The 22850-nt window shown below is 51.6% G+C and overlaps 3 protein-coding genes across 8 annotated transcripts; 1 reads left to right on the top strand and 2 right to left on the bottom strand.

Moving 5' to 3' along the window:
* Nucleotides 1–132: 132 nt before the first annotated feature.
* ART5 (ADP-ribosyltransferase 5) lies at nt 133–7199 on the bottom strand. 3 transcript variants are annotated; one of them, XM_060605759.2, is made up of 6 exons: nt 7114–7199; nt 6744–6845; nt 3409–3604; nt 1723–2452; nt 1085–1117; nt 133–1000 (listed from the first exon to the last, which is right to left on the bottom strand). In XM_060605759.2, the coding sequence occupies exons 3-6, from the start codon at nt 3499–3501 to the stop codon at nt 894–896; spliced, it is 963 nt and encodes a 320-aa protein (XP_060461742.1). In that variant the 5' UTR covers nt 3502–3604; nt 6744–6845; nt 7114–7199; the 3' UTR covers nt 133–893. The 3 variants fall into 3 exon arrangements, with proteins under 3 accessions (XP_060461742.1, XP_060461743.1, XP_060461739.1); XM_060605760.3 differs by lacking the exons at nt 6744–6845; nt 7114–7199 and adding an exon at nt 3791–4194 and having other exon boundaries at nt 133–997; XM_060605756.3 differs by lacking the exons at nt 6744–6845; nt 7114–7199 and adding an exon at nt 3791–4190.
* ART1 (ADP-ribosyltransferase 1) lies at nt 5911–16665 on the top strand. Of its 4 annotated transcripts, none has more exons than XM_060605752.2 (5): nt 5911–5995; nt 12068–12185; nt 12475–13255; nt 14374–14415; nt 15987–16665. In XM_060605752.2, the coding sequence occupies exons 2-5, from the start codon at nt 12123–12125 to the stop codon at nt 16064–16066; spliced, it is 966 nt and encodes a 321-aa protein (XP_060461735.1). In that variant the 5' UTR covers nt 5911–5995; nt 12068–12122; the 3' UTR covers nt 16067–16665. The 4 variants fall into 4 exon arrangements, with proteins under 4 accessions (XP_060461735.1, XP_060461738.1, XP_060461737.1 ...); XM_060605755.2 differs by lacking the exon at nt 5911–5995 and adding an exon at nt 7137–7223 and having other exon boundaries at nt 12475–13161; XM_060605754.2 differs by lacking the exon at nt 5911–5995 and adding an exon at nt 7137–7223 and having other exon boundaries at nt 12475–13240.
* Nucleotides 16666–16946: 281 nt separating this feature from the next.
* CHRNA10 (cholinergic receptor nicotinic alpha 10 subunit) lies at nt 16947–21952 on the bottom strand. The gene is made up of 5 exons (XM_081790162.1): nt 21668–21952; nt 20437–20994; nt 19843–19997; nt 18599–19131; nt 16947–17939 (listed from the first exon to the last, which is right to left on the bottom strand). Exons 1-5 carry the CDS (start codon nt 21950–21952, stop codon nt 17482–17484), a joined length of 1989 nt encoding a protein of 662 aa, XP_081646288.1. The 3' UTR covers nt 16947–17481.
* Between the last annotated feature and the right edge of the window lie 898 nt (nt 21953–22850).

Genomic DNA, 22850 nt, shown 5'->3' with positions numbered 1-22850 from the left:
TCAATAAAGTTTCTGTTCTGGATGTCAGATGCCTCTAGAGAGTGTAAGGATCTCTGTCTCTTCATGTTTTGAGATCCCTTTCCCTTGTCCCTGAAATGGACTCTTGTGGGAGCAGGAGAGACAGAAATGTCTTGCTATGGGGTCCCAGATATCTTGGGTTTAGGCTCCTACTTGAGTTCCTTCACATCATTAGTGGAAAGGATTCTGGACTGGGAGGCAGGGAGCCTGGTTTTAATACTAACTCTTTGATCTTGAGCAAGTTGCTTCTTTCCTTAGCTTTGCATTCCTCATCTGACAAATGGGCGATGAATCCATCTCCCTTCCTTCCTTTCCTTCCTTCCTTCCTTCCTCCCTCCCTCTCTCCCTCCCTTTCTCCCTTTCTGCCTTCCTTCCGGAGGTTATGGGGAATCTCTGACTCTTAAAGTTTCTGGTTTGCAAGTTGTGGTATGTGACAGGGGTCTGCATAGGAGACCATGTCTAGGAGGGATCAAGAAGTCATCCTTTTAGTCCCTCAGTTTCTGAGTCTGGCAAGGCTAGAGCAGAGTAGATGGTCTGGTCTCATGGAATAAACCAATCGTGAAATTTGATGTCACCACACTGCAATACTGTTTAATTGAGTGATCGTCATAGTACTACCCGTGCTTGTCCCAGGGAGTCCCTACCACCACACAGCAGGGCTCCCTCCACCCTGCCATGGCCTCAGATCCCCCCACATCCTGGTTGGGAGGGAAGATGGCTGGATAGAGAGATGGCTGGGTGGGTCCCCATCCCTGGGGAAGTGGCTGCTAGGGCTGTGTCCGAAACCACTTTCTCGCTTCGAGGCTGTTCGAAGCTCCCTTCTTCATATGAAGGTCACCAGTTCCCAGAACTCCTAAGTGGCAGATATTGAACTTTCAGGGCCCGACTCCTGAGATCTGGAAGCCCCTAGGTGCCAAGAACAGGGTCTTCCAGGAGAGTAGAGAGAAGTCCCCCTGGGAGGTGGAGTCTGGCTGTCCTCCTGCTGAAGAGAGAAGAAAAGAAGGTGAAGGGTCAGTAGGGCCAGGGGGAGTTGAAGCAGCTGAGGGAGGGGGCAAAGAGTACTCACTTTGTACAGATACACAGCCCCGCCTCTTCTCCCCTGGAACAGATAGCACCATGAGAGGCCTCCATGTAGATACAGAACCTCACACCCCAAGCTTCCCTTCCTACCAGGTCCTGGCGTGGGCCATTCCCCCCTTCTCAATCCAGCTTTCCCTTCTCCAAAATGCCGACTTCTGACTTTCTTTCCTCTTTCTTCCCCTGGAATATCTTTCCAGCTTATCTGTCCCTGCTCCCCCCCTGGCCCCAGCCACTCCTCCATGCTGTCCTTGCCTCGGCACTTAGGAACAGCATCATATATGTGTCCTGTCAACCCCATTAAGCCCAGGGCCTCTTGAGATCTGAAGAAGCACCCATCGCTTTCCTCTGCTTATCAATCTCCTTAACCAGATTCTATTGGTCAATCAGACTATACAGCAGATAGAACCTTTTGAGAATATTTACAGAATCACCTGAGAATGTTCATAGATCCAGAAAACACTTATAAGACCTTTTAAGAGCTGGCAGAACCCAAGTCACAGAGAATAGTAATTACAGCTGACTTCTAGCCCTCAGCTTTCCCATTAACCAAGTGGGTCTCCTGAAAGGGCATCCTGGTTTGTTTCACCCATCCCACCAGTCCTGCTTCCCTCGTGCATGGCTTACCACCCAGATAGGCACAGTTAAAGTGGCTGCAGGTCTGATTATAGCTCCAGAGAGTCACCAGGCTCTGGGCTCCTTCCTGGGAGAACCTGGTGACCAAGAAGACTTCATGTGGGGGGATCAGCACCTCGCGCTCCTCAGGAAAGACAGATAAGGCCTGGATAGGGGCCCCAAAGCAAGTCCTTAGAGAGAAGAAGGTGGCATTACCAAATCTGCGGGCCACTGCCTCATCCAGGGAGCTGGAAGCAAACTGGCCCAAGCGGACAGAGTCCCCCAGCCTCTTGGGTTCAAAGTGAAGGGTGCCCACGCCTCGGAACACCACCTTCCCAGGTCCCCCGTTGCAGCCCCCACTGCCCTGCAGCAGCTGCAGGGCCCGGGTCAAGTAGAAATGCAGGGCCTTGAAGGGGAAGTACTTCATGTAGAATTCCCGGGAGCCACCGCCTGTTCGCACAGCCTGGTTCAGCTCCCAGTATAAAGTGTTAGATGAGTTGGTATAGACCATGACGGCGATTCCGTGCTGGGCTTTGAAGCCAGGGGGCAGGGTGAGCCCTCGACGCTTGTGCTCCCAGGCCTCCCGTGCTGCCTCCCAGGACTCCCGCAGCAGGGCGTGGCCAGCCATCTCCTCCTTCAGCAGAGGGACTGCCTTTTCTTCCATCTCCTCTGTGCAGCCCACGTAAGCATCATCAAAGGTGTCTGGAGCCAGGCCCAGGGGCAGGATGGGAACAGCCCGGGCCTATGGATGTAGGAAAGAGAGGAGCCACATAGGAAAGGATAGAAGTTCAGAGCACTGGACGCGGGCCCTGGTGGCAGATCAATTCAGAAACACAGTATCTCATTTCTATGACCAGATATATAGTATATGCAATTTGGCAAGAGCTCAAGGGCTTAAATAGCACAGCCACTGCAGTCGACAGACATGGGTTCAAATGCTGACTTCCCCATTTACTAGCTGTGGGATCCTGTGTATGTCTCTTTAACTTTTATGGGCTCTCCACGTATAAACTGAGGATACTTTCTACCTCACAGGGATATTGTAAGGACAGCATATAGATCTTCACTTCTGTACAACATGAAGGGGTCATTTTGTCATTAGAGAAGTTCTTGTACCTGGTAGGAAGTGGGGCTAGATGACTTCCAAGCACTGTTCTGGCACTAAGATCAGTATTCAGGTGATATACAAATATACAGCCAATGTCCAGTGACCTGACCCTGCCTCCATCCTTAGATTCTCTTCCACCCTCATGCCACAATACCAAGACACTGTCAGCTCTGAGACTCCTGAGTCTTCTTCTGCTTTAGAAGCCCATTTTTCCAAACATGGGGTGGGGTGTGTGGAGGAGGTCAAGCCCCGGTCTAGGAGGAGCTGCAGGAGGGCAGCGCACAGGTAGCCCAAGCCGCTTTGCCTGGGCTGCGCCTGTGGTGGCAGACAGGAAGTGGGGAGGAATGATATGAAGGAAGGAGGATCCTAGGAGGACCAGTGGGTGGAGGTGAGGATTCTGGGAGAGAGAATGGGAATTTGGGGCTGCCTGCAGGGATGTAGGTTCCTGAGAAGAAGAAGATTAAGAGGACTGGGATCCTAAAGAGTCCCTGGGACAGATTCTTGAAGAGTCAGCCCCCCAGTCCACCTCTTTTTGGTCTGCCCCTGAACTATTTGTTCCCTTTGTGGTGGGAGAAGCTTCCCCCAGTTACCTGCCAGAGGGCATGGAGAGCCATCAGCAGAGCCACCAGCATCGTTTTTGGGGGAGACTCAGGAAAGCGAGGTCCAGATGTCGAGGGCACCATTGGCGATGGGCTGGGGGACAAAGACCTGGGTCCGTTCCTCGGGTGTGAAGTGCCCCCGTTCAGGATACAGTCCAGGAGGGCGTGGGCGGGGCTAAGGGCGGGCCTAAGGGGGTGGGCGGGGCTTTAGATTTAATTGTCCTCCGCAAAACCCCAGGGCTCCGCTCCCCAAGTTCCCAGTCGCCCCCAAGCTCAGCGTCTTCTGCTCGGGGACCTTCTTGCGATGGTAAAGGTGGAGCCGTTATTTGGCTTCGCCCGGACAAGGGAGGGGGAGGGAGGCCGGGGAACCCACCTGGAAGTTGCAGGGGCGAGAGCGGGAAGGGGCGCTGATAGCTCGGGCAGGAGGCAGGGGGCTCAAGTCCGGGCGGGCGCTGCGCTGTCCCGGGAGTCCAGCCGATCAACAAAGTCCCGCGGCTAACTATAGCCCCCGCGGCGGTAACCTGACACCTCTCTTCTCCAACAACGGACACGGGGTGGGGGCAGCGGGTGTGGCGCGGGAAGGGGCCGAGGGGCGTACCGCCCTACCCCTAGGACTGCGAGGTCTTTCTCCAGAATCCACTTTGGCTCCGAGCGAGGCCAGGGATGAGGCAGGGACTTGTGAGACTTGTGAGACTTGTGAGACTTGTCTCTTCCTCAGGTGGTCCCTGACCTGGCTGGGCCCCACCTCCCAGACCACTACGCCGGGGAGGCCCACGAGGGTCCCGCCCACCAGAAAGTCTCCGCTGGTGCATTTGCTGATTTGCATGATATTTGCATATGGCCCAAACTTTGGAGCATTTGTGGTCGGACCTCTGAGCGGCACCCATCGTTCCCCTTCCCTTTAGTGGGGTGGGACCAGATGCAGAGCTATCTCACAGCCTCAGGGGCCAGTACCACTTCTCCCCAGACCCTCCCTCTCTGGACCTCTTAGACTCAGGTGACCCCATGTTTATAAACACTAGCCTTTCCCCTCCCCTGCTGCGGGCCTGTCTATAAATAACCTGGCTCTGAGTTTTGGATGCCCAATCAGAGGTAATGGGAGAAATGGCCAGCTGAGGAATCAGTAAGCAGCTCTGGGAACAGCTTTCTGGCAGCCTGAGCCGCTGGGGGTGGGAGGGTTACTCTCACAGTGGCCATGGGAATTGGTGGGGGGAGGGGGGTCTCAAATGTCAGGATTTAAAGAGATGCTTCCTGCTGCTTGCGGGGCGAAAGTGCCTACCAGGTTAGACTTAACCACAGGGCCTCCATCCTGGTCTGGCTCACTCACTTAGCCCCATCCCTGCTGCCCCATCCCCTCAGGCTGCCCGCCAAATAAAGAATTTCCTTCATCAAGAATCCTGCTTTCTCCCAAATTCCTTCCTATAGCCCCAAATAGACAAACTGTGTACACAGGCTTGGAGAGATGTGGGGAGGTACATGGAAGGAGCGGCATCCCAAAAAACTAGAACACTTGTCAGGCAAACACAGCTGCCAGACAACTACTCTTGGGGCACCTGGGTGGCTCAGTCAGTTAAGCATCTGACTCTTCTTCAGCTCAGGTCATGATCTCATCATTCACCAGTTCAAGCCCTGTGTTGGGCTCTGCGCTGACAGCATGGAGCCTACTTGGGATTCTCTCTCTCCCTTTCTCTCTGCCCATCCCCTGCCGCTGCTTGTGCACATTCTCTCTCTCAAAATAAATAAACTTAAATAAAATAAAAAAAAAGACAAGTATTCTTGTCCCCTTCCAATGAGACCGACTATCCCAAAGCTCAACTAGATTAGAAAATCAGGAGTTTCTCTATTATTTACCATGACTATGAAAAACAGCATCTTGCCTGTGTATCCTGGCTGCCTCTGTCCCTGGAGGACCCTCAGCATTTGCTGTTGGAACAGAAGATACTGTCTGGGATGGGTAGGCTTGCTGAAACAAGTCCTTGGTATCAGATCTAGTGGATCAGAGTTTTGTCCTCTCTGATGCAAGTGCTTCCCCCATCCCCAAATATGGAAATCCAAGAAAGGCCCCAAGAGATGGAATCAAATCTAGTCACTAAGCAGAGGCCCTGAGGCAGAAGCAGAAAGTCCTTTAAGATCACCTAGCAAATCAGTGCTGGCCAGACCCAGCCACCTTAATCTGGGAATCTCTCCTGGCATGTCAGGTGAGTCTCCATGCTCACATAAAAGGAATAAAATGCAAATGTAAAAGATACCGAGGACAGGGGTGCTGTGCACAGGACCAAACCCAATGGGGAGACAGTCATTCCAGCCTGGATCCTCGATGCCTCAGCCCACCTTCTCTCTGGCTTCAGGGGTTCCCTTTTACATGGGAGGAGCACAGGCCCAGGGCAGACTGGGCAGAGGCTAGTGTTCCCAAGCCTTGAGGAGACATCCAGAAATAGATGGGGGAGTGTCACATTTCTGAGCAGCTGTGTGGGGACAGGGGGGTGAGGGACTGACAGTATAAAGGAGAAACCTGCCTTTCCTCTCCCCTGGTGGCCATCGCAGAAGACCAACACCAGCTTCCCTGGAGAAGGCCTAGGTAAGGGGCACACCGCCATCCTCCTGGGCACAGGGCAGGGAAAGACTCTTTTAAAGGGGAAATTTGGGGTATTGATGGTGGAGTTTCAGGAGTTAGGAACAGTTTCAGGGAAACTTTTAGTCTGTTCAGGTTGCTATAAAATATCCCAGACTGCATAACTTATAAACAAACATTTCTCATAGTTATGGAGGCTGAAAGTCTGAGACCAGGGTGCCAGCATGGTTGGGTGAAGACTCTCTTTCTGGCTCATAACTGGCACCTTCGTACTATGTCTTCATATGGTAAAAGGTGCTAGGGAGCTCTGTGGGGTCTCTTTGATAAAGAACATTAATCCCATTCATGAGGGCTCCGCCCTCATGAACTTATTACATCCTAAAAGATCCACCTTCTAAAGCCATCACAGCAGGTATTAGGATTTCAACATATGAATTTGGGGGGAACACATATATTCAGACCGTAGCCCCTTTTATGGAGAGGTTTAGGATACCTAGGGAGGCTTGGGGCATTGAGAAACTTAGGGGTTCCTGGGAAGGGACTTAAGAGTCACATCCCCAAAAGGAAATGTTCAGTGAGGGTCTGGATAAGAAGAAATGACAAGTGCCCTGAACAGGATGAGAGGAAAAACAGAAGGGCAGGTGGGATATAAGGGGTTGCCCAGTGCCTCCACTTCCTTGCCTCCCATGACCTCCCCATCATTCTGGCCCCACCCCATTCCCCCAAACACTGCTCACCAAAGTCATCAAACTACCTGTTCTGCAGTGGTCTACACTGTTAGCTGCACCCAGAAAGCCTCTCAGCCTCTCAGCAAACATTCCAGGTGGCCTCATCTGTGGCTGCTTTGGGCTAAGCTCTGGGGACACAGAACAGGTCATAGCTGGTCCCTGCCCTCAAGAAACTCACAGGCCAGGAGGGGAAACAGACACATAAGGGCAACACAGTAGGATTAGGACAGTGGCAGAGGGAAGCACAGGGTGATTTAAGAGCACAGAGTCATCAGAAGACTCCCTGGTGAAGGGGAACCCTGAGTTAAGCCTTGAAAGGTGGGTAGCAGGAGAAGGGCATCCCCAGCAGATGGCAATGTGTGCAGAGCCACGGGGAGGGAAGAAGTGGAGCCTCACCTGGAACTTTGTTCTGTACTGGAGAAGCCAAGCACGAGGCTGAAGAGGTCACGGAGGGCTAGGTCACAGAGCACCTCAAATGCCAGCATGAGGAGGATTCTGTCCTGAGGGTAAGGAAGGAAGTTGTGTTTTGTTGCTTTTTTTCCTTTCTAGATGTGTTCTCATGTATTCCCTCATAATTTTCATCTCTGCATTTTTACTCTGTATTTTGAAATATTTCTTCCAGTTAGGTTTGGCACACAAGGTTTTTAAGCAGGTAAGCAACCTGACCAGCTGTGCTTTAGAAACACTGTTCTCCCTGCTCTGTGGAGGGTGGATTAGCAGGGGTGACCGCTGAGGCAGGGAGATCAGGGAGGAGGCAGGGGCAGACCTCAGCCATGGCAAGGGATGTGGGGGTGGGAAAAGAAAAGGAGTTTCTAGGATGGATCCATATGGTGATTAGATGGCAACTAATTTAGTGTTTGATGAATGATCAAATGAATGGATATCCAAGTGACCATTTTGGGTGACTGGGTGAATAACAGAGATGGTATATTATATGAGACTCTTTCAATGGCAAGCTAGATAAAACCTAAAGAGGAAATTATTGGGGTGCCTGGGTGGCTCAGTCAGTTGAGCGTCCGACTTTGGCTCAGGTTATGATTTCATGGCTCATGAGTTCAAGCCCTGCATCCGTCTCTGTGCTGACAGCTCAGAACCTGGAGCCTGCTTCTGATTCTGTGTCTCCCTCTCTCTCTGCCTGCCTCTCTCTCTCTCTCTCTCTCAAAAATAAATAAACATTAATAAAAATTAAAAAAAAATTTAAAGAGGAAATTATCACAAGAATACCAGAGTACTTCATGAGACCCAAGTGAAGAGCCTCTAGAAACCCAAGATGTCTTGGTCTGCCTGTGCTTTGGCTTCAGGCAGCTTTTTCTTTGCTTCTCAGCCCTCTTTTTCCTTTCCCTGGGGATCTTATGTCTTCTCTGACTTCAATACACCCATGACTCTCACATGTCTCATCTTATTGTCCATTCTTCTATCCCTTGGACATTTGCCCCTTGAGAGTCCACACATGCCAAACTGAACTCACCGTTTTTCCTCTAAACCTGATTATTCATTCATTTTGTATTGAGCACCTATCATGTGCTGGGATGGGCAAAATGAGCTTTTAAAGTGTCTCTGCTCCTCCTCTGTTAGCAGACTGGAGTATGGAATCCATATGTCATCCTTGATTTTTCCCTCTGTTGCACCCCCTATATCCCATCAGACACCATGACTAGTAAATTATACCTAATGACTCTGGGTCCATCCTCACTGCTAGTATCTTAGGCCACATGATTCAAGGTCCTCACTCTCACTTCAGAACTCAGACTTCCCTATCCCAAGCCTATGAACTCTCTCTTTTCTTGCCTTGTCTCTGCAGGGTAGAGATGAGGATAGAAACAAGGGCAACAGAGAGATGGCAAGAGATAGAGTTGGCCTAGTGAGGTTTTGCTGCATAACCATTTTGCTCTGTACCATAAAATCTTGTGGCACGCAAAGGTTTATTCACATGTTCACAGGTTTTTGGGCTGACTATAGATTGTCTAATCTAAAGTGGGTTTGCTTGGGCTGCTCTGCTTCAAGCTGCCAGTCTGCCTCAGCTTTTGGCTGGCTGGGCTCAGGTCTGCTCCTTCTGTGATCATTCTAGGGTCCAAGCTAATAGAACAGTTCTGGGCCACATTCTGATGATTTGTGACCCCAAAAGACCCCCTCTCTTGGTTTAGAGTTTCCCAAAAGCCAATCCAGAGACAAGGACTTGGGTGTAGTGAGCTTATTTGTAAGTTGATCCCAGAAAGTACAAGTTTAAAAGTGGCAAAGTGGATGGGGCACATGTACCCCAATGTTTATAGCAGCACTTTCAACAATAGCCAAATTATGGAAAGAGCCTAAATGTCCATCAACTGATAAATGAATAAAGTATTATGCTAAGTGAAATAAGTCATTCAGAGAAAGACAGATATCATATGTTTTCACTCATATGTGGATCTTGAGAAACTTAACAGAAGACCATGGGGGAAGGGAAGTTGGAAAAAATAGTTACAGAGAGGGAGGAAGGCAAACCATAAGAGACTCTTAAGTACAGAGAACAAACTAAGGGTTGATGGGGGGTGGGGGAGAGGGGAAAGTGGGTGATGGGCATTGAGGAGGGCACTTGTTGGGATAAGCACTGGGTGTTGTATGTAAGCCAATTTGACAATAAATTACATTAAATACAATTTAAAAAGTGGCAAAGTGGGATGGAGAAGAGAAAAGCACCCCCCCCCCCAAAAAAAAGTGCGTTAATGAGCACACTGTGACCACTGTGGTCAACTGGGGCTTAATCCCACTGGGTACCCTCTGTGGGAAAGGGAATCTGACTACCATTCTTCCTTGGTTAAGGGTTGTCCCTGGGAACATTAAATCCCCTGCACTTTTGGGTTGCCCTGAGCAAGTTTACAGGGTGATGGAGAAAGTCTTGGGCACAAAAATAACATGGAAAACTAGAGGTGAGAAGCTCAGCATAAGCTGAGGTATCAGCATGCACGAGAACTATCCACTGCTCCTGTGTGTGGACTTGTGGGTGGGCTGAACCATCAAAGTTTAGCCTCCTCCCACCCAGCAGATTATGGAACAGGGATGCTTAACCTGAATGAGACTGGGGGCAGAGACATAACCACCTGAAATTTATGTAACATTGTGTGAGGGTACATACATCCATTTGCTTTTTTAAAATTTTAATGTTTATTTTTGAGAGAGAGAGACAGAGCATGAGTAGGGGAAGGGCAGAGAGAGAGGGAGACACAGAATATGAAGCAGCCTCCAGGCTCTGAGCTGTCAGTACAGAGCCCAGTGCAAGGCTTGAACCCATGAGCTGTGAGATCATGACCTGAGCAGAAATTGGACACTTAACCGACTGAGCCACCCAGATGCCCCTCCATTTTCTGAGGAGACGTTTCACCTTTCATCAGATTCTCAAAGAACCACTGACTGTTTTACCGTTTGTGTATAAGAAGGAAAATAGAAATACCTTTGCATTTGCTTATATGTGCATAGAGTATCTTTAGAAGGATACACAGAAAATGGGAATGTTGGTTGCCTCTGGGGAGATGGAGTGAGGAATTAGCAAGAGAAAGATATTGTATTGTGTGCCTTTTGGACTATTTAAATTCTGAACAATGAAAATGTATTACTTAAAAAAAAATTAAACGTTTAGAGGCACCTGGGTGGCTCAGTCAGTTAAGCATCTGGCTCTTTATCTTGGCTCAGGTCATGATCTCACAGTTCGTAAGGTTGAGCCCCACATCAGGCTCCATGCTTGGGATTCTCTCTCTCCCTCTCTGCCCCTCCCCCGGCTTGCCCTTTCTCTCTCTCTCTCTCTCTCTCTCTCTCTCTCTCTCTCTCTCTCTTCTCTCTCTCTTAAATATTTTTTAAAAAGATTTAAAAAACTTAAACCTTTAAAACATTAAACATTAAAGTCAAGATTGATCCTGTTAGTAAGCAGAAATGTGAATAAGAAAATAGATATCCTCAGTCAGCTGAGAGGCTGACTCTTGATTTCGGCTCAAGTCATGAACCCAGGGTCGTGGGATCAAGACCCTGTTGGGCTCTGCACTGAGCATGGAGTGCTCTTGGGATTCTCGCTCTCAAAAAAAAAAAAAAAAAAAAAAAAAGAGAGAGAGAGAGATCATAATAACTAGAACTGGCAAAGACATAGAGAAAAGGCCACTCTCATTCACTGTTACAGAAGGGCAAACTAGTACCTCTGGGTGGTAATTTAGCAGTGCCAAATAAACATTAATTCATATCCTTTCAACATTATATCACTTCTTGATCTTTCCTATAAAAATATGCCCATAAGTAGATAAGGATTTATATGCATGGATGTTCATAAAGTATTATGTGTAATGTCAAAAATGTCAAAAAGTTACAAAAAAAATGTGTGCCCATAAGAAAATAGTTGAACAAACTATGGTTTAGCTATATTATGAAATCCCGTGCTGCCATTATAATGAATAAGGTAGATATGAATGTATGATGTGGAAGGAAGTCCTTGATACATTGTTTCCTGGAAAAAAGGTTACAGGAGATGTGTGTGAAACATGAAAAGGCATGTTCCTTTTCCTTTTTGAAAAAAAGAAAATAAAAACCAAAAGCAGCCTGTGTACAGAAAACTAGGTGTGTATGCATATTTAAATATTAAATTACTTGCATGTGCACAGAAAAAGGTCCGAAAGGGTACTACTGTCACGGTAACAGCAAGCACAGCTAAGAGTGAGAGAGGACACAGAGAGACTGTCTGTTCCTTACCCCAAGCTGGACTCTGCCTTCTTGGAGACTCATTCCCCATCTCATCCTCTCCCCAACTCTCAGCCCCTCTCCTTTACCACCTGGGGGGTCTACATCTGTCCCTGCCCTGGAAGCAATCGAGGGCTTAGGGGAGGAGGGCTCAGTTGGCACCAGGACTGCAGGAGGGAAGGATGCCATGGTCCCACCAGGTGACCAGTCCTGGATCTGCCCTGTTCCAGCCTCACATCCCCCACTGGGTGAAGCCCAGACCTCTTACTGTGCTAGTCAGGACCTTTCACGAACGGCCCCAACATTCCCACACTGCAAGCTGTGCCGTGCTGGATAAAATGTCTTTCACTTTTTACATTCAACACTTTGCTCTTCTCATTTCTGCTACCCACGACTCCTTTCCCACCCCAAATGCCAATCTTCCTATCCCAGTCTCCACTGATTGAAGCCTTATTCTCCTATTTATCTGAAAGACCTTGTTCAGGTAACACCTCCTCCAGGAAGTCTCCCATATTCCTATGTTCCAGCAAGAAGGGTCTACTCTCTCTCGAGCCTTCATTTCTATGTTGTGACTCTGTGCCAAGCACTGGGAGTGGCACAGATTAGGTGTCAATTAATGTTTATGAAATTACATATTAACATTCTCATTTTCTAGATGAAGAAACTGAGACCCAAAGAGAGATAGTAACTTGTCTAGGGCTACCTCCAACATGCAGCCTCCTGCCATGGTGTCTCTGCTGCTTGTGTCCATGGGCCTCATGGAAGCACTTCAGGTATGGTTATCCTCCACTGTCCCCATGTCAGCAGGGAGTTGTCAGCTGAGTTGTGGGCTTCCTGTGAGGAGCCAAGGGAAGAGAGAATGACTGATGCTCCCTTTGGGGCTTGCCCAGCCTGAGGGGACAGTCCCAGACCCTGGTCTCTGCAGCTAGTCGTTCCCAATCCCCTTCCCCTCCAGGTGTGTTTGGGGCTCTCAGCATCATCATCTAAGTGGAGAAATTTGGTGACAGGCTCCCATTCTCCTGAGGCTCATCCTCTCAGTCCTTACTGCTCCCTCTCCCTCAGGCCCAGAGCCACCCCATCACTCAACGAGACCTCTTCTCTCAAGAAATGCCCCTGGATATGGCCCCAGCCTCCTTTGATGACCAGTATGCTGGCTGTGCAGCAGCCATGACAGCTGCCCTCCCGGATCTCAACCAAACAGAGTTCCAGGCCAACAAAGTGTATGCTGACGGCTGGGCACTGGCAAGCAGCCAGTGGCAGGAGCGCCAGGCCTGGGGACCAGAGTGGGGCCCCAGCCCTACCCGGCTGCCCCTGCCACCCCCTGGCTTCCGCGATGAGCATGGGGTGGCCCTCCTGGCCTACACAGCCAACAGCCCCTTGCACAAGCAGTTCAACGCAGCCGTGCGGGAGGCGGGCCGCTCCCGAGCCTCCTACCTCCACCACTTCTCCTTCAAGACACTCCATTTCCTGCTGACCGAGGCCCTGCAGCTGCTGGGTAGGGGCCAGCGTTCACCCCAGTGCCGCCAGGTGTTCCGAGGGGTGCATGGCCTGCGCTTCCGGCCAGCAGCACCTGGAGCCACCGTAAGGCTGGGAGGATTTGCCTCCGCCTCCCTGCAGAATGTTGCAGCCCAGCAGTTTGGGGAGGACACCTTCTTTGGCATCTGGACCTGCCTTGGGGCACCTATCAAGGGCTACTCCTTCTTCCCTGGGGAGGATGAGGTGCTGATCCCCCCCTTTGAGACCTTCCAGGTAATCAATGCCAGCAGACCAGCCCAGGGCCCTGCCCGCATTTACCTCCGGGCCCTGGGCAAGCGCAGCACATACAACTGTGAGTACATTAAAGGTGAGCAGGGGATGCACTGGTCAGCATCTATGCAGAAGATGGGCCTCCCCTTCTGTTTTCAAGGGATACATACACAAATATTACAAATAAATTAATAGTAAGGGGGACCCAGTCCTGTCCCTCTGCCCCTCCACCCCCTTGCATCTAAGGGGAGACAAGCTTCTGAGGTAGTAGGACGCTTGTCCCTGGAGGTGCTTAAGCCAGAGCTGGCCTCTTGCCTGCTGGGAGGTTGAAGAGGGTTTTCTGACCAAGACAGGTGTCTATGGACATTTGAGAGCCAAACAGAACTGATCAGGCTTTTCTCCCAGCTGGAAGCTGGAAGGCAATTAATTTCTGGCCATAGCACTGACACCCAGACCATTGATGCCGGGTCTGATTAAGAGCCCCAACCTCAGCTTCCAAGAGGAGCACATGTATTCGGCTGAATGGAAATCCTGTGCTGTCGTGTGTGCTGGGTAGGGGTGCAGGTGGGTGGTGAGATAGCCATTAGGGGCTGTGCCCCAAAGTTCCAGCTCAGGCTGTGGCAGGTCTCGGATACTCTTCCTGTCTATCCTCCAGGGCTGGCCAGAGATCGAATCATGAGGCCAGCCTCAGGTTCTTAATATCTGAAGGGGTTGGGGGTTGCTGGTCCTGGCCAAATGATGCCCAGGGGCTTGTGAAGCCTAATTTGCATAATTAGAAGCAGGTTGTTGCCTGGAACTGTGGACCACATCTAAGATAAGAGAAAGTCCAGTATGGCTACCATTCTCATCTTGGACAGCACCATGAGCTTGCATGAGTCAATGGAAGGTGAAAAAGACATGCAAAATACATAAACTAGTGCCTCCTTGGCTGGGACAAGGCATGGGAGAGGGAGAGGTGAGGCAAAGCTACAGGCCAAGGAAGCAGGAGGGTACCCAGAATAGACCCTGGCTTTGAGGGCTGGCTCCCTTCTGGCTCTGCTGCTCATGGGTCAAGTCAAATGTAGGCAAAGGAGGTCCCACCATAAGGAAGCAGAGTTAGAAGAAAATGTATCAGCTTCTCCTTGAATGAGTTGGGGATGGACCACAGGGTTTGGGGGTTCTTTCCTGACCTGAGAGCTATTGAGACTTTGATTATTTACTGTTTCTTCCCTACAGATAAGCAGTGCAAGTCTGGGCCCTGCCGTCTGGATAACTCAGGTAAGAGCTGCAAGCCTATGTGGGCCTCAGCTCAAGGATGAGCAGGGTGCCCTGGGGTTGGACTCCCCTCCTGAATGCATGTCACTCTTGAAAGGAAAACAACCCTCTTTTAATCAAAACAAGTAAACTCTCTTAAGCAGACACCTGTGGGGGTTGCTAACCTCTCTTAGAGGACATAGATGTGTGTATGGGGCAGTAGTCATGCAAGCTGATACACCTGCCCCCAAGTATGGGGCCCTCTCCTTCACAGAAGGTCACTGATCATGCAGCAGAGAGATCCAGGTTGCAGTGAGGGGGTGAAGGGAAGGGACCACTCCCACAGTCCTCTCTGGGCCTTCTCCTTCAGCTGCAGAACCCACTGTCTCTATTACTAACCTCAGGGCTCCTGTAGACCACCTTTCAAGGTTGAGGTCAGGTCTTGGGTGCTGGAGACCTGGGATCTCATCTGGGCTCTGCCCTTTCTCTGTGATCACTCGCTCTCTCTGGGCCTCAGTTTTCCTATCTGTATAATAAGCATATTAGACTAGATGATCCCCAGGTCCCTTTCAGTTGTGACTCTTCTTCCCTTGAATACCCACTATTCCAGGGCCTGCCTAAGCCACCACTTCTCTAGGTGGGAAGGGGCTTTTCCAGGGGAACCAACTGGAATAGGCCCTTCCCAAGAAAGAAACTCTAGCCACTTATCCCCCTCAGGTCCCTCTTCCCTCCTCCAGGGCTCTGTGAACAGTGGGAAAGAAGGGGCCCTAGCATCTACTTTATTCCCACCATTCTCCACTACACAGTCCCACACCATGCTCCAGGCACACCACGCCATGAATCCTCACCATGACCCAGTGGGGTAGGTACTATCATCACCCTTGTTCTACAGATGAGGGAACTAAGTCCCAGAGAAGTGAAGCAACCAGTCCTACACGCACAGCTAATAAGGGGTGGGGTCCAGAGAGCCCAGCTCTAGAGCCACACTCTGAACCACCACACTACCTGGTCCCCATTTCTCTCCAGACACCATCTTATTTTATCCTTACTGTAAAATAAACTATTGGAAGGAGGAAGAACAGGGAGTATTACCTTCGTTATATAGTAAAGGAGACCCAGAGACAGAAATGACTTGCCCAAGGTGACAGAAGGAGTCAGTGGCAGAGCCAGGGTCAGAAGCCATATCTCCAGGCTCCAACCAACTTGAGTTCTGCTAATGTCATTTCAAGCACTGGACAAGTTAAGGATTCCCCCTGGTCCATCAGTACTTCTATCAGGGGTTGGGCAGAGGGGCAAAGATGAGCATCACTAGAGCTCACTCATATCTCTTCCCCTTGTTCAACCCACTTTGTGATGCCTCATTTGTCTCAGTAGGGGGCAGGGGCATAGACCAACCTAGTGACCTCTGGGAGGGGAACTGGGGCTCTTTCTTTCATCTGCCTACCCTCCTCCCTGAATCCATGCTCTGCATCTCTGGCTCCCATCACACTTTGTGTGTCTGTGTTTCCAGCTCACTCTGCTCGCTCCTCTTCGTCTTATTTATGTACCTCATTTTACCCTGAAAACTTCTCTCTCTGCCTCTGTTTTTCCCACAGCCATGAGTCAAGGCCCCATTTCTGCAGTCTGGTCCCTCCTACTGCCACTCTGGATCCTTGTCAGAGGAACCTTTCCATAGACTCCAGGCCTCCCATCATCCTTCCAACACTGAACAGCCCTGCCTGCTGCCTCTACCCAACATGGGGATGTTGGCCACATGTGTGCTTTAAAGGCAGCCAGGATCCATGGTAACTCCATCTGCTGGGAACTCTGGGATGTTGGTAGCTGCCAGGCCTGCTGATGGAGGAGTAAGGGAATCTGGGGACTGAGCCTTAGCCAAGGCTCTAAGAATGAGACACTGAATAGACATGGGGGTCTCTACAACAGGCAACAACTCACTTGGAGGTTAGAGATTAAACTAGTTTGGGGGGGGGGAATGGGGAGGAAAGCACTTGGCCAGAGCATTTGCTGGTATTACTCAAATGCCTCACATGTGCACCTGAAAAGCTCCTATTCACTCTCCCAAGAAGCCTTCTCTGACTTCTCCCACCTGGCTGGGCTAGGGGTCCTGCCTCTCTGCTCCCACAGGTCCTTAGATGCTTCTCTACACCACGTGTTCATGTTTGCCTCCTGTATCAGATGGTGAGCTTCCTGACGGCAGGGACTGGGTCTAAAGCACAGAGGTAGTGCTAGAAAACGTGTAAGTCAAAAAGGAACAAACATCTTGTGAATGGCTCATCTCTGCAGTGCCCTGCTCTGGACATTTTCAAGCTCTCTGAATGTCAGTGTGTAGGAATGATGTGGACTGGCTCTAGCTCCAGACAGTAGAGAGCAGGAGAAATAGCAGAGACAGCATTAGGTTCTCTGCCAGGGTCTCAACTGAATGCTCAATTGAATTCTTGTCAGCAAAGACATAATTTCTGCTCTGATCTATGTGTCCTAAGGTTCCCGTCTCTAGAGAGACAATCCTGGATCCCCAACTTCCACTACCACGGGCCCCAAGGGTTAAGACAGGACACTGAAGAGGTGCTAGGAACACACTTACTTTATTATGAGTTGGGGCTTTAGGGCCAAAATTCTGGTGTGGCCTCCTGCTCTGGAAACTAGAATCCTGAATCCTTTACCCTGAGTCCTAGGCAGGGACTGGCAAGACCAAGTTCCTAAAACAATAGCCACCAAGGAAGTAAGAGAAGACAAAGAAACATGGTAGTTCTGTTTCTCATATAACCTGCACCCTTGCCACTCTAACATTTCTAACGCTCAGCATCAAAGTTCAATTCTGTTCCTCCAGGACTGCATTTTGATTTTGACCCTTCTCAGAGTTTCTCTTCCATAGGGATTAAGGGAGTGGCAAACTCTGGATTTCCCTTAGTGGTTAAGGTATGTAGACAAGCGATCCCTGTGGTTTGTGAAATCGGCAGTGCTGATCCTGAAGAAAGGGTGTCCCAGGCTCTTAGGCACAGTGGGGAGAGACTGGGTGGCCTGAGAGCCAACAACCACCTGGCCTTTCCATCTCTGTCTGGGGGTGCTGTGGCTGCATCAGACCCCTGGGACTCACAGGGCCTGCACCAGCACCAGGAGGCTCATGACCAGGGCCATGGAGAAGAAGATCCCCAGGAAGAAGCGATCCATCACACGGGCCAGCCGCTTCCAGTCCTCATGGCGGCGCTGGGCAGCCCGGTGGCTGTGGAAGGTGTTAGCAATGGTAGCTACGTGATGCAGCAAGGCTTCTTGATGGCACAGACACCGTGGCTCATGGCAAGGAACTGCTGGAGGGTGAACCCCTTCATCAGAAGGCTGGGGACTGGGGGGTGACTCAGGTGGTCTAGACTGCCCACAGGGCTCCCCTCGTTCCCGCACGCACAAGCCCCGCGCCAGGCGTCCCAGGAGGAGGGCCCGAGCCCAGGCTGGCACTGGTCGGGCACTGGGACCACAGTAATGCAGGTTCATGATAAGGATGGTGAGCGCTGTGGAGAATGTGACCATGGTCATGGTGGCCATGTAGTACTTCCCTGAAAGAGAGAGAGTGAGCTGGGGCCCAAAACAAGAACTCAGGGTGCCTGAGTCTGCCCACTGCCTCAACACAAATAGGCACCAGCTCATCCACCACGAGGCTCTCAGGACCCTCCAATCCCAATGGATGGAGCCAGGAAGGACATAAAAGCCAAGGTCTCCTCATCCCCTATTCCTACAAGTGAGTTCTCACAAGCCACGTGCTCCCTAGTTGTTCTCCTCCCTGCTGGACTCTGCACTCCCTCACAATCCATGAAAGCCACGCTCTCAAATGTAGAAGCACCATCTGGGGCAAGTTATTGATTCTTTTGGTACAACTGGGATAACAACAGAACTTACCTCACAGGTCTGTGGTGAGGGCTCCCTGAGTTAATAAATGACAAGCGCTTAGGAGAGGACCTGGCACACAGCCAGCACTCAATGCAAACTGCCTGTCACGACGGGTGAGGGGAAGGATGTCTTCCCGGAAGGGGCCTACCCCTCTCCCCTCAATCTCAGAATGAGGCATGCTCCCGGAACGCCCCCACCCTCACCCCCAACTCCCGCACCGAATTGGGCCAGCACGGCTGGGCTGGGGATGGGCGGGGGCCGGTCTCACGGAGGGGACGGCTCACTCCCCGCCCCCTCACCACCCTCGACCCGCGCCCTCGTGGCTCACCGATGAGCGGCACGCTCTCGGCCGGTGGCATGCTCTCGGCCAGGAGCAGCTGGAAGACGGTGAGCGCCAGCAGCACGGTGACACCGAGCGACACCTTCTCGCCCGAGTCGGCGGGCAGGTGGAAGGCGAGCGGCGCGAGCAGAGAGATGAGCACGCAGGGCAGCAGCAGGTTGCACACGTAGGCGGCGGCGCGGCGGCGCAGCAGCAGCGTGAAGGTTACGTCCGGGTAGGGCTCTGAGCAGCAGCCGTAGGTGAGCACGCGCCGCCGTGCCGGCATGCCCAGCACGTGCCACTCCACGTTCTCCACGAAGTCGGCCAGGCTGGCGGCGGTACCGCGCGGCCGCACGTCCAGCTGGTGCCCGCCGTGCGTCCACGAGCCGAACGTCAGGCCGCAGCGCTGCGCGTCGAACGGGAAGGCCGACACGTCCACGCGGCATGAGCTGCGCGTGATGGCCGGGGCGTCCCAGCGCACGGCGCCGTCGTGCCGCAGAACCACGTTGGTGCTGGCCGAGGCCGGCGGCTGTGCGTCAGCCCTGTGGGCGGGCGGGGTTGGGGTATCTGAGGAGGCTGCTGGGAGGCAGACTCCTGCAGCAGCTCTGTGACCCCCGGGGCCCTGTGGTTACCAGAGACCGCCTGGAGGGTGGAGGGGGCGGCAGAGAGGGCCCTGCGTGCCTTTGGAGGCTCAGAAGGGGTGGCGCCTGCAGACTCTAGAGGAGACACGGATCTAGGCCAGGGCAGGGTGAAAACACATCTGCAAAAGATGGCACCTGGCTGCATTGTGTTATCTGCAAATCTCCTAGAGGGCCCCTGGGGGAAAATATGCAAAGCCATGTGTTGTCTGGGAAACACAACTGGTTTAGGTGGCATAAAGGAATGCTCCAGAGGGTTAGGCCCTAGAGGAAGTCCCTAGGTAGGCCGTTGGGGAGTCCTGGGAGACTTGGAGCGGGCCTGGAAGGGTGGAGTATGCCATCAGGAGGCACTTGTACCCCAGAACCCTCTCTGTGAGAGATACAGAAATGGCCCCTAGACCACACAGTGGGTTCCCAGGAGACATTCAGCCTGGGTTGGTTTGGGAGAGTCTAAAGTGGGGGATATCATGGAGGGGCTGGCAGCTTAGAAGGGTCCTGGGGGAAAAGCTTCCAGGACAGCATAGGAACCAAGTTAGGTTGCGGGGATGGGGAATCAGTGCAAACCTAGAGCCAAGGGCAACAGATGGAAGGGGGAGGGGCCCAGGCAGGCAGTACTTGTTATAGAGTACGATGTCTGGACGCCACACGAGACTGCTGGGGATGCGGATAGCATCCAGGCCACCATAGGCATCGGGGTCCCATCGTAGGTAGGCATCTGTCCACTCCTGTCGAATCCACAGGTACAGGGTCAGCACCTGGTTCCGCTCATCCTAGTGGGTGGCAGGGAGTAGGCACAGGTGTGGGCACACATATATGCACACCCTCCCCTGTGTGTACACACTCACCTACAGAGTTCTGGACGGCACCCACAAATGCAGCTGGCTCACAGTCCAGTTCCTACCCAGGCCTGACCTTGCTATGTGACCTTGACAGTTTTCCACTCTTCTTTAGGTCTCAGTTTCCTCAGTAGTTACATGGGTGATAATCCCTGCTGGGCAGGAATCCAAGTGTGCAAAGTAGTGGACACACTGTGGGCACCCAGCAGTTAGTATCCAACGGTTAGTAGCTGTTATTATTGTTAATATTAATGTTTATAGATAAGAATTATTTGGAGAATAATCCCATTCTCTCCCTCCCTCCCCCCCCCCCACCCCCCTCCAATTCCTTGACACTGCCACAGGCATGCTCCAAGGTTGCACCACAACACACCATATCAATGATCTGGGACAATGTCACCTCCAGGGTCACGTTCAGAGCCTGGTCTGTGTCTGCCACAGGTCTCAGGGCACTTGTGTAGTTGGCGAAGAGGTCACGGAACAGCTTGTGAGCCAGTCTGCCCTCAGCTCCCAAGCATTCTGGGGGACCAGGAAACAGGGTTGTGCATCTGAGACCCTTGTCCAGGGCCCTCTGCTCATACCCTCTATCCCCACAAGGCTGGCACCTGTCACCTGCTGTGCTATCTCCTGGCCATCTGAATGGTCCTCCTGATGTCTTCTCTGTCCATCTAGCTGTGGTTCTAGTTCCTCCCTGGACTGCTTCCAGGGATGAGTGAGGTGAAGGCTGAGGACTAAATTGGTACTGTCTTCTGGAGCATGCTGACTGTTTTTTTCCCCCACCCTTTCCCTTCCTAAGGACCTGGATTCTGCTTGCCCTACTGCAAATGCAACAGGGGCCTAAACAGATGATAGGAGTCTCATCTCTCACCCAGGTGTTGTTAACCCCATTGCCACCCCCCACCCCACCCCCGCTCCAGTCTCTCAAACCTGTCTCCACTTATCCAGCTGCACTTCTGTGGATTTCTTCGAAGTTTCTGATGCTGTGGGCTATCCCTCCTTCTGAAAATCCTCTCTTCTCTAGACTTCTGTGACATACCACATTGTCTTCAGCCTCTGACTCAAGTATTGTTCCCAGAATCCTGTCCTTGGCCTTTTTTTTTTTTTCAGCCCAGATTTTTCTCCTGAGCTCCAGACCCATAAATACAATTCATTCCTGAATGTCCTATTGGCACCTTTAAGGCTGTAGGTCCAAAATATGAACTCATTTCCTCCTCCCATGCTCTGAAACCTATTCCTTATTCTGTGTTCCCCATCTCAGCAAACAGCACTGATCCCCCAGTGATTTCAGCCAGAAATCTGGGAATTATCCCTCCTTTCTGCTCCCTCCCCCTGCAATCCAACCAGTACCCGAATTCTGCCAGCCATGCTACTGGGGATCTTTCGAATGTCTACTCACCTCTGAAGCTGAGAGGACTTCTCACTGCCCCTGCTGCAAGTTTAGTCTCTCTAACCAACCTTCACATTTCTGAGATCAGGTTTTTAAGCACTCAAGTTTGACCAGGCCAGTAGCTGCTTAAAAATGTTCAATATCTCTCTCTGTTGCCTGCTAATAAAGTCTAAACTCAGCTTGGCATTCAAGGCCCTTCATGATCTGGCCCCCTCACCCTGGCTTTTCCATCACTGCTCCCACCCTGGCCAGGCAGGTCTTCTCTTGTCCCCTTCAGCACCTTTGTCCTCCATGATACCCAGATAGAACACTTGTTCCCCACAAAGTAGTGAAGAGAAATAGGGTGTGGAGAGAGATTTGGGGAGGAAGGTAACAGCAGCAGTGCCCAGAGAGGCAGGGCTGGTTTACTGAGCTTCACACCTGGAAGCAGCGAGAGCAGGAGCAGAAAGCCCAGGCCGGAGACAGAGAAGCTTAGGCTGAGATGGTGGCTCCGGGGCCCCATGGCCCTGCCACAGCAAGAGGTGGGGCAGGTCTCTGGGTGTGAGCCTCTTGGCCCCACTGAGGGCAGCATCAGGCTCTGCTGGCAGAGATGGTGTGGACGATACCTGCAAGTCAGAAGTAAGACTGAAATCTCCTCTGGGTCCAGCTACCCTCTGGGGAGCCCTGCGGCTCTTCCAGTTCTCTCATCCTATTTGTACCTGCCCTTGGATTTAAGTACTTGGATCTTGGCATCTGCTCTTTCTCCTCTGTTAGTCCTTTCCTCTTCTGGCCTCTGCCCCTGCACTTGTCTCTGCCCCCCACCCCCTTTACCTCTCTCACTCAGCATCTCCGTCTCCACTTCCTTTTGTCTTTTCTTCTGTAACTCTTTCTTGGCCTCTGCCTCTTTGACTTTGGTCTTCCTCCTTCCACTCACTCTTCCTGTCTCCTTCTATTTCAGCCCCCTAACTTCCTTTCTCTGTTCTCCATACCTGGACTCCGGATGAGTCTGGCACATTCTCAGCAGGACAGGGCAGGGACTCCATCAGCCCTGAGCCCTCTGAGGCATAGGGCTGCAGGCCCCTCCCCCTTTGCCGTTTTCATTAGCTTAATTATAGGGTTGGGATACCTGTGCCCATGGGAACAGAGTAATTGAAACTGACACCTCAGGTTACCGGGCCCTGAATTATTCAAATTATGTAAGTCAGCACCCAGGCTCAGCTGAAGCCCAGTCTGGGGTATTGGAGGGCACAGAGATCCTAGGGTCAGGGGTGTGAGGGAGCAGGACCCATGGATGATGTTGTCCTCTGAGTTCTGCCACCATTACTGAATTCTTGAAGCCTCCTTTAAACTGTCAGCTCTGCCTCCAGTGAGAGATCGAACACATCTGTCCAGGCTAGGTAGGCACTTTGTGCCAATCAAGC

Source organism: Panthera onca, chromosome D1, assembly GCF_046562875.1.
Source record: "Panthera onca isolate mPanOnc1 chromosome D1, mPanOnc1 haplotype 2, whole genome shotgun sequence".
Taxonomy (NCBI): Eukaryota; Metazoa; Chordata; class Mammalia; order Carnivora; family Felidae; genus Panthera; species Panthera onca.
Note: the sequence above shows the minus strand (reverse complement) of the source record. Positions and strands in the feature narration are given on the sequence as shown.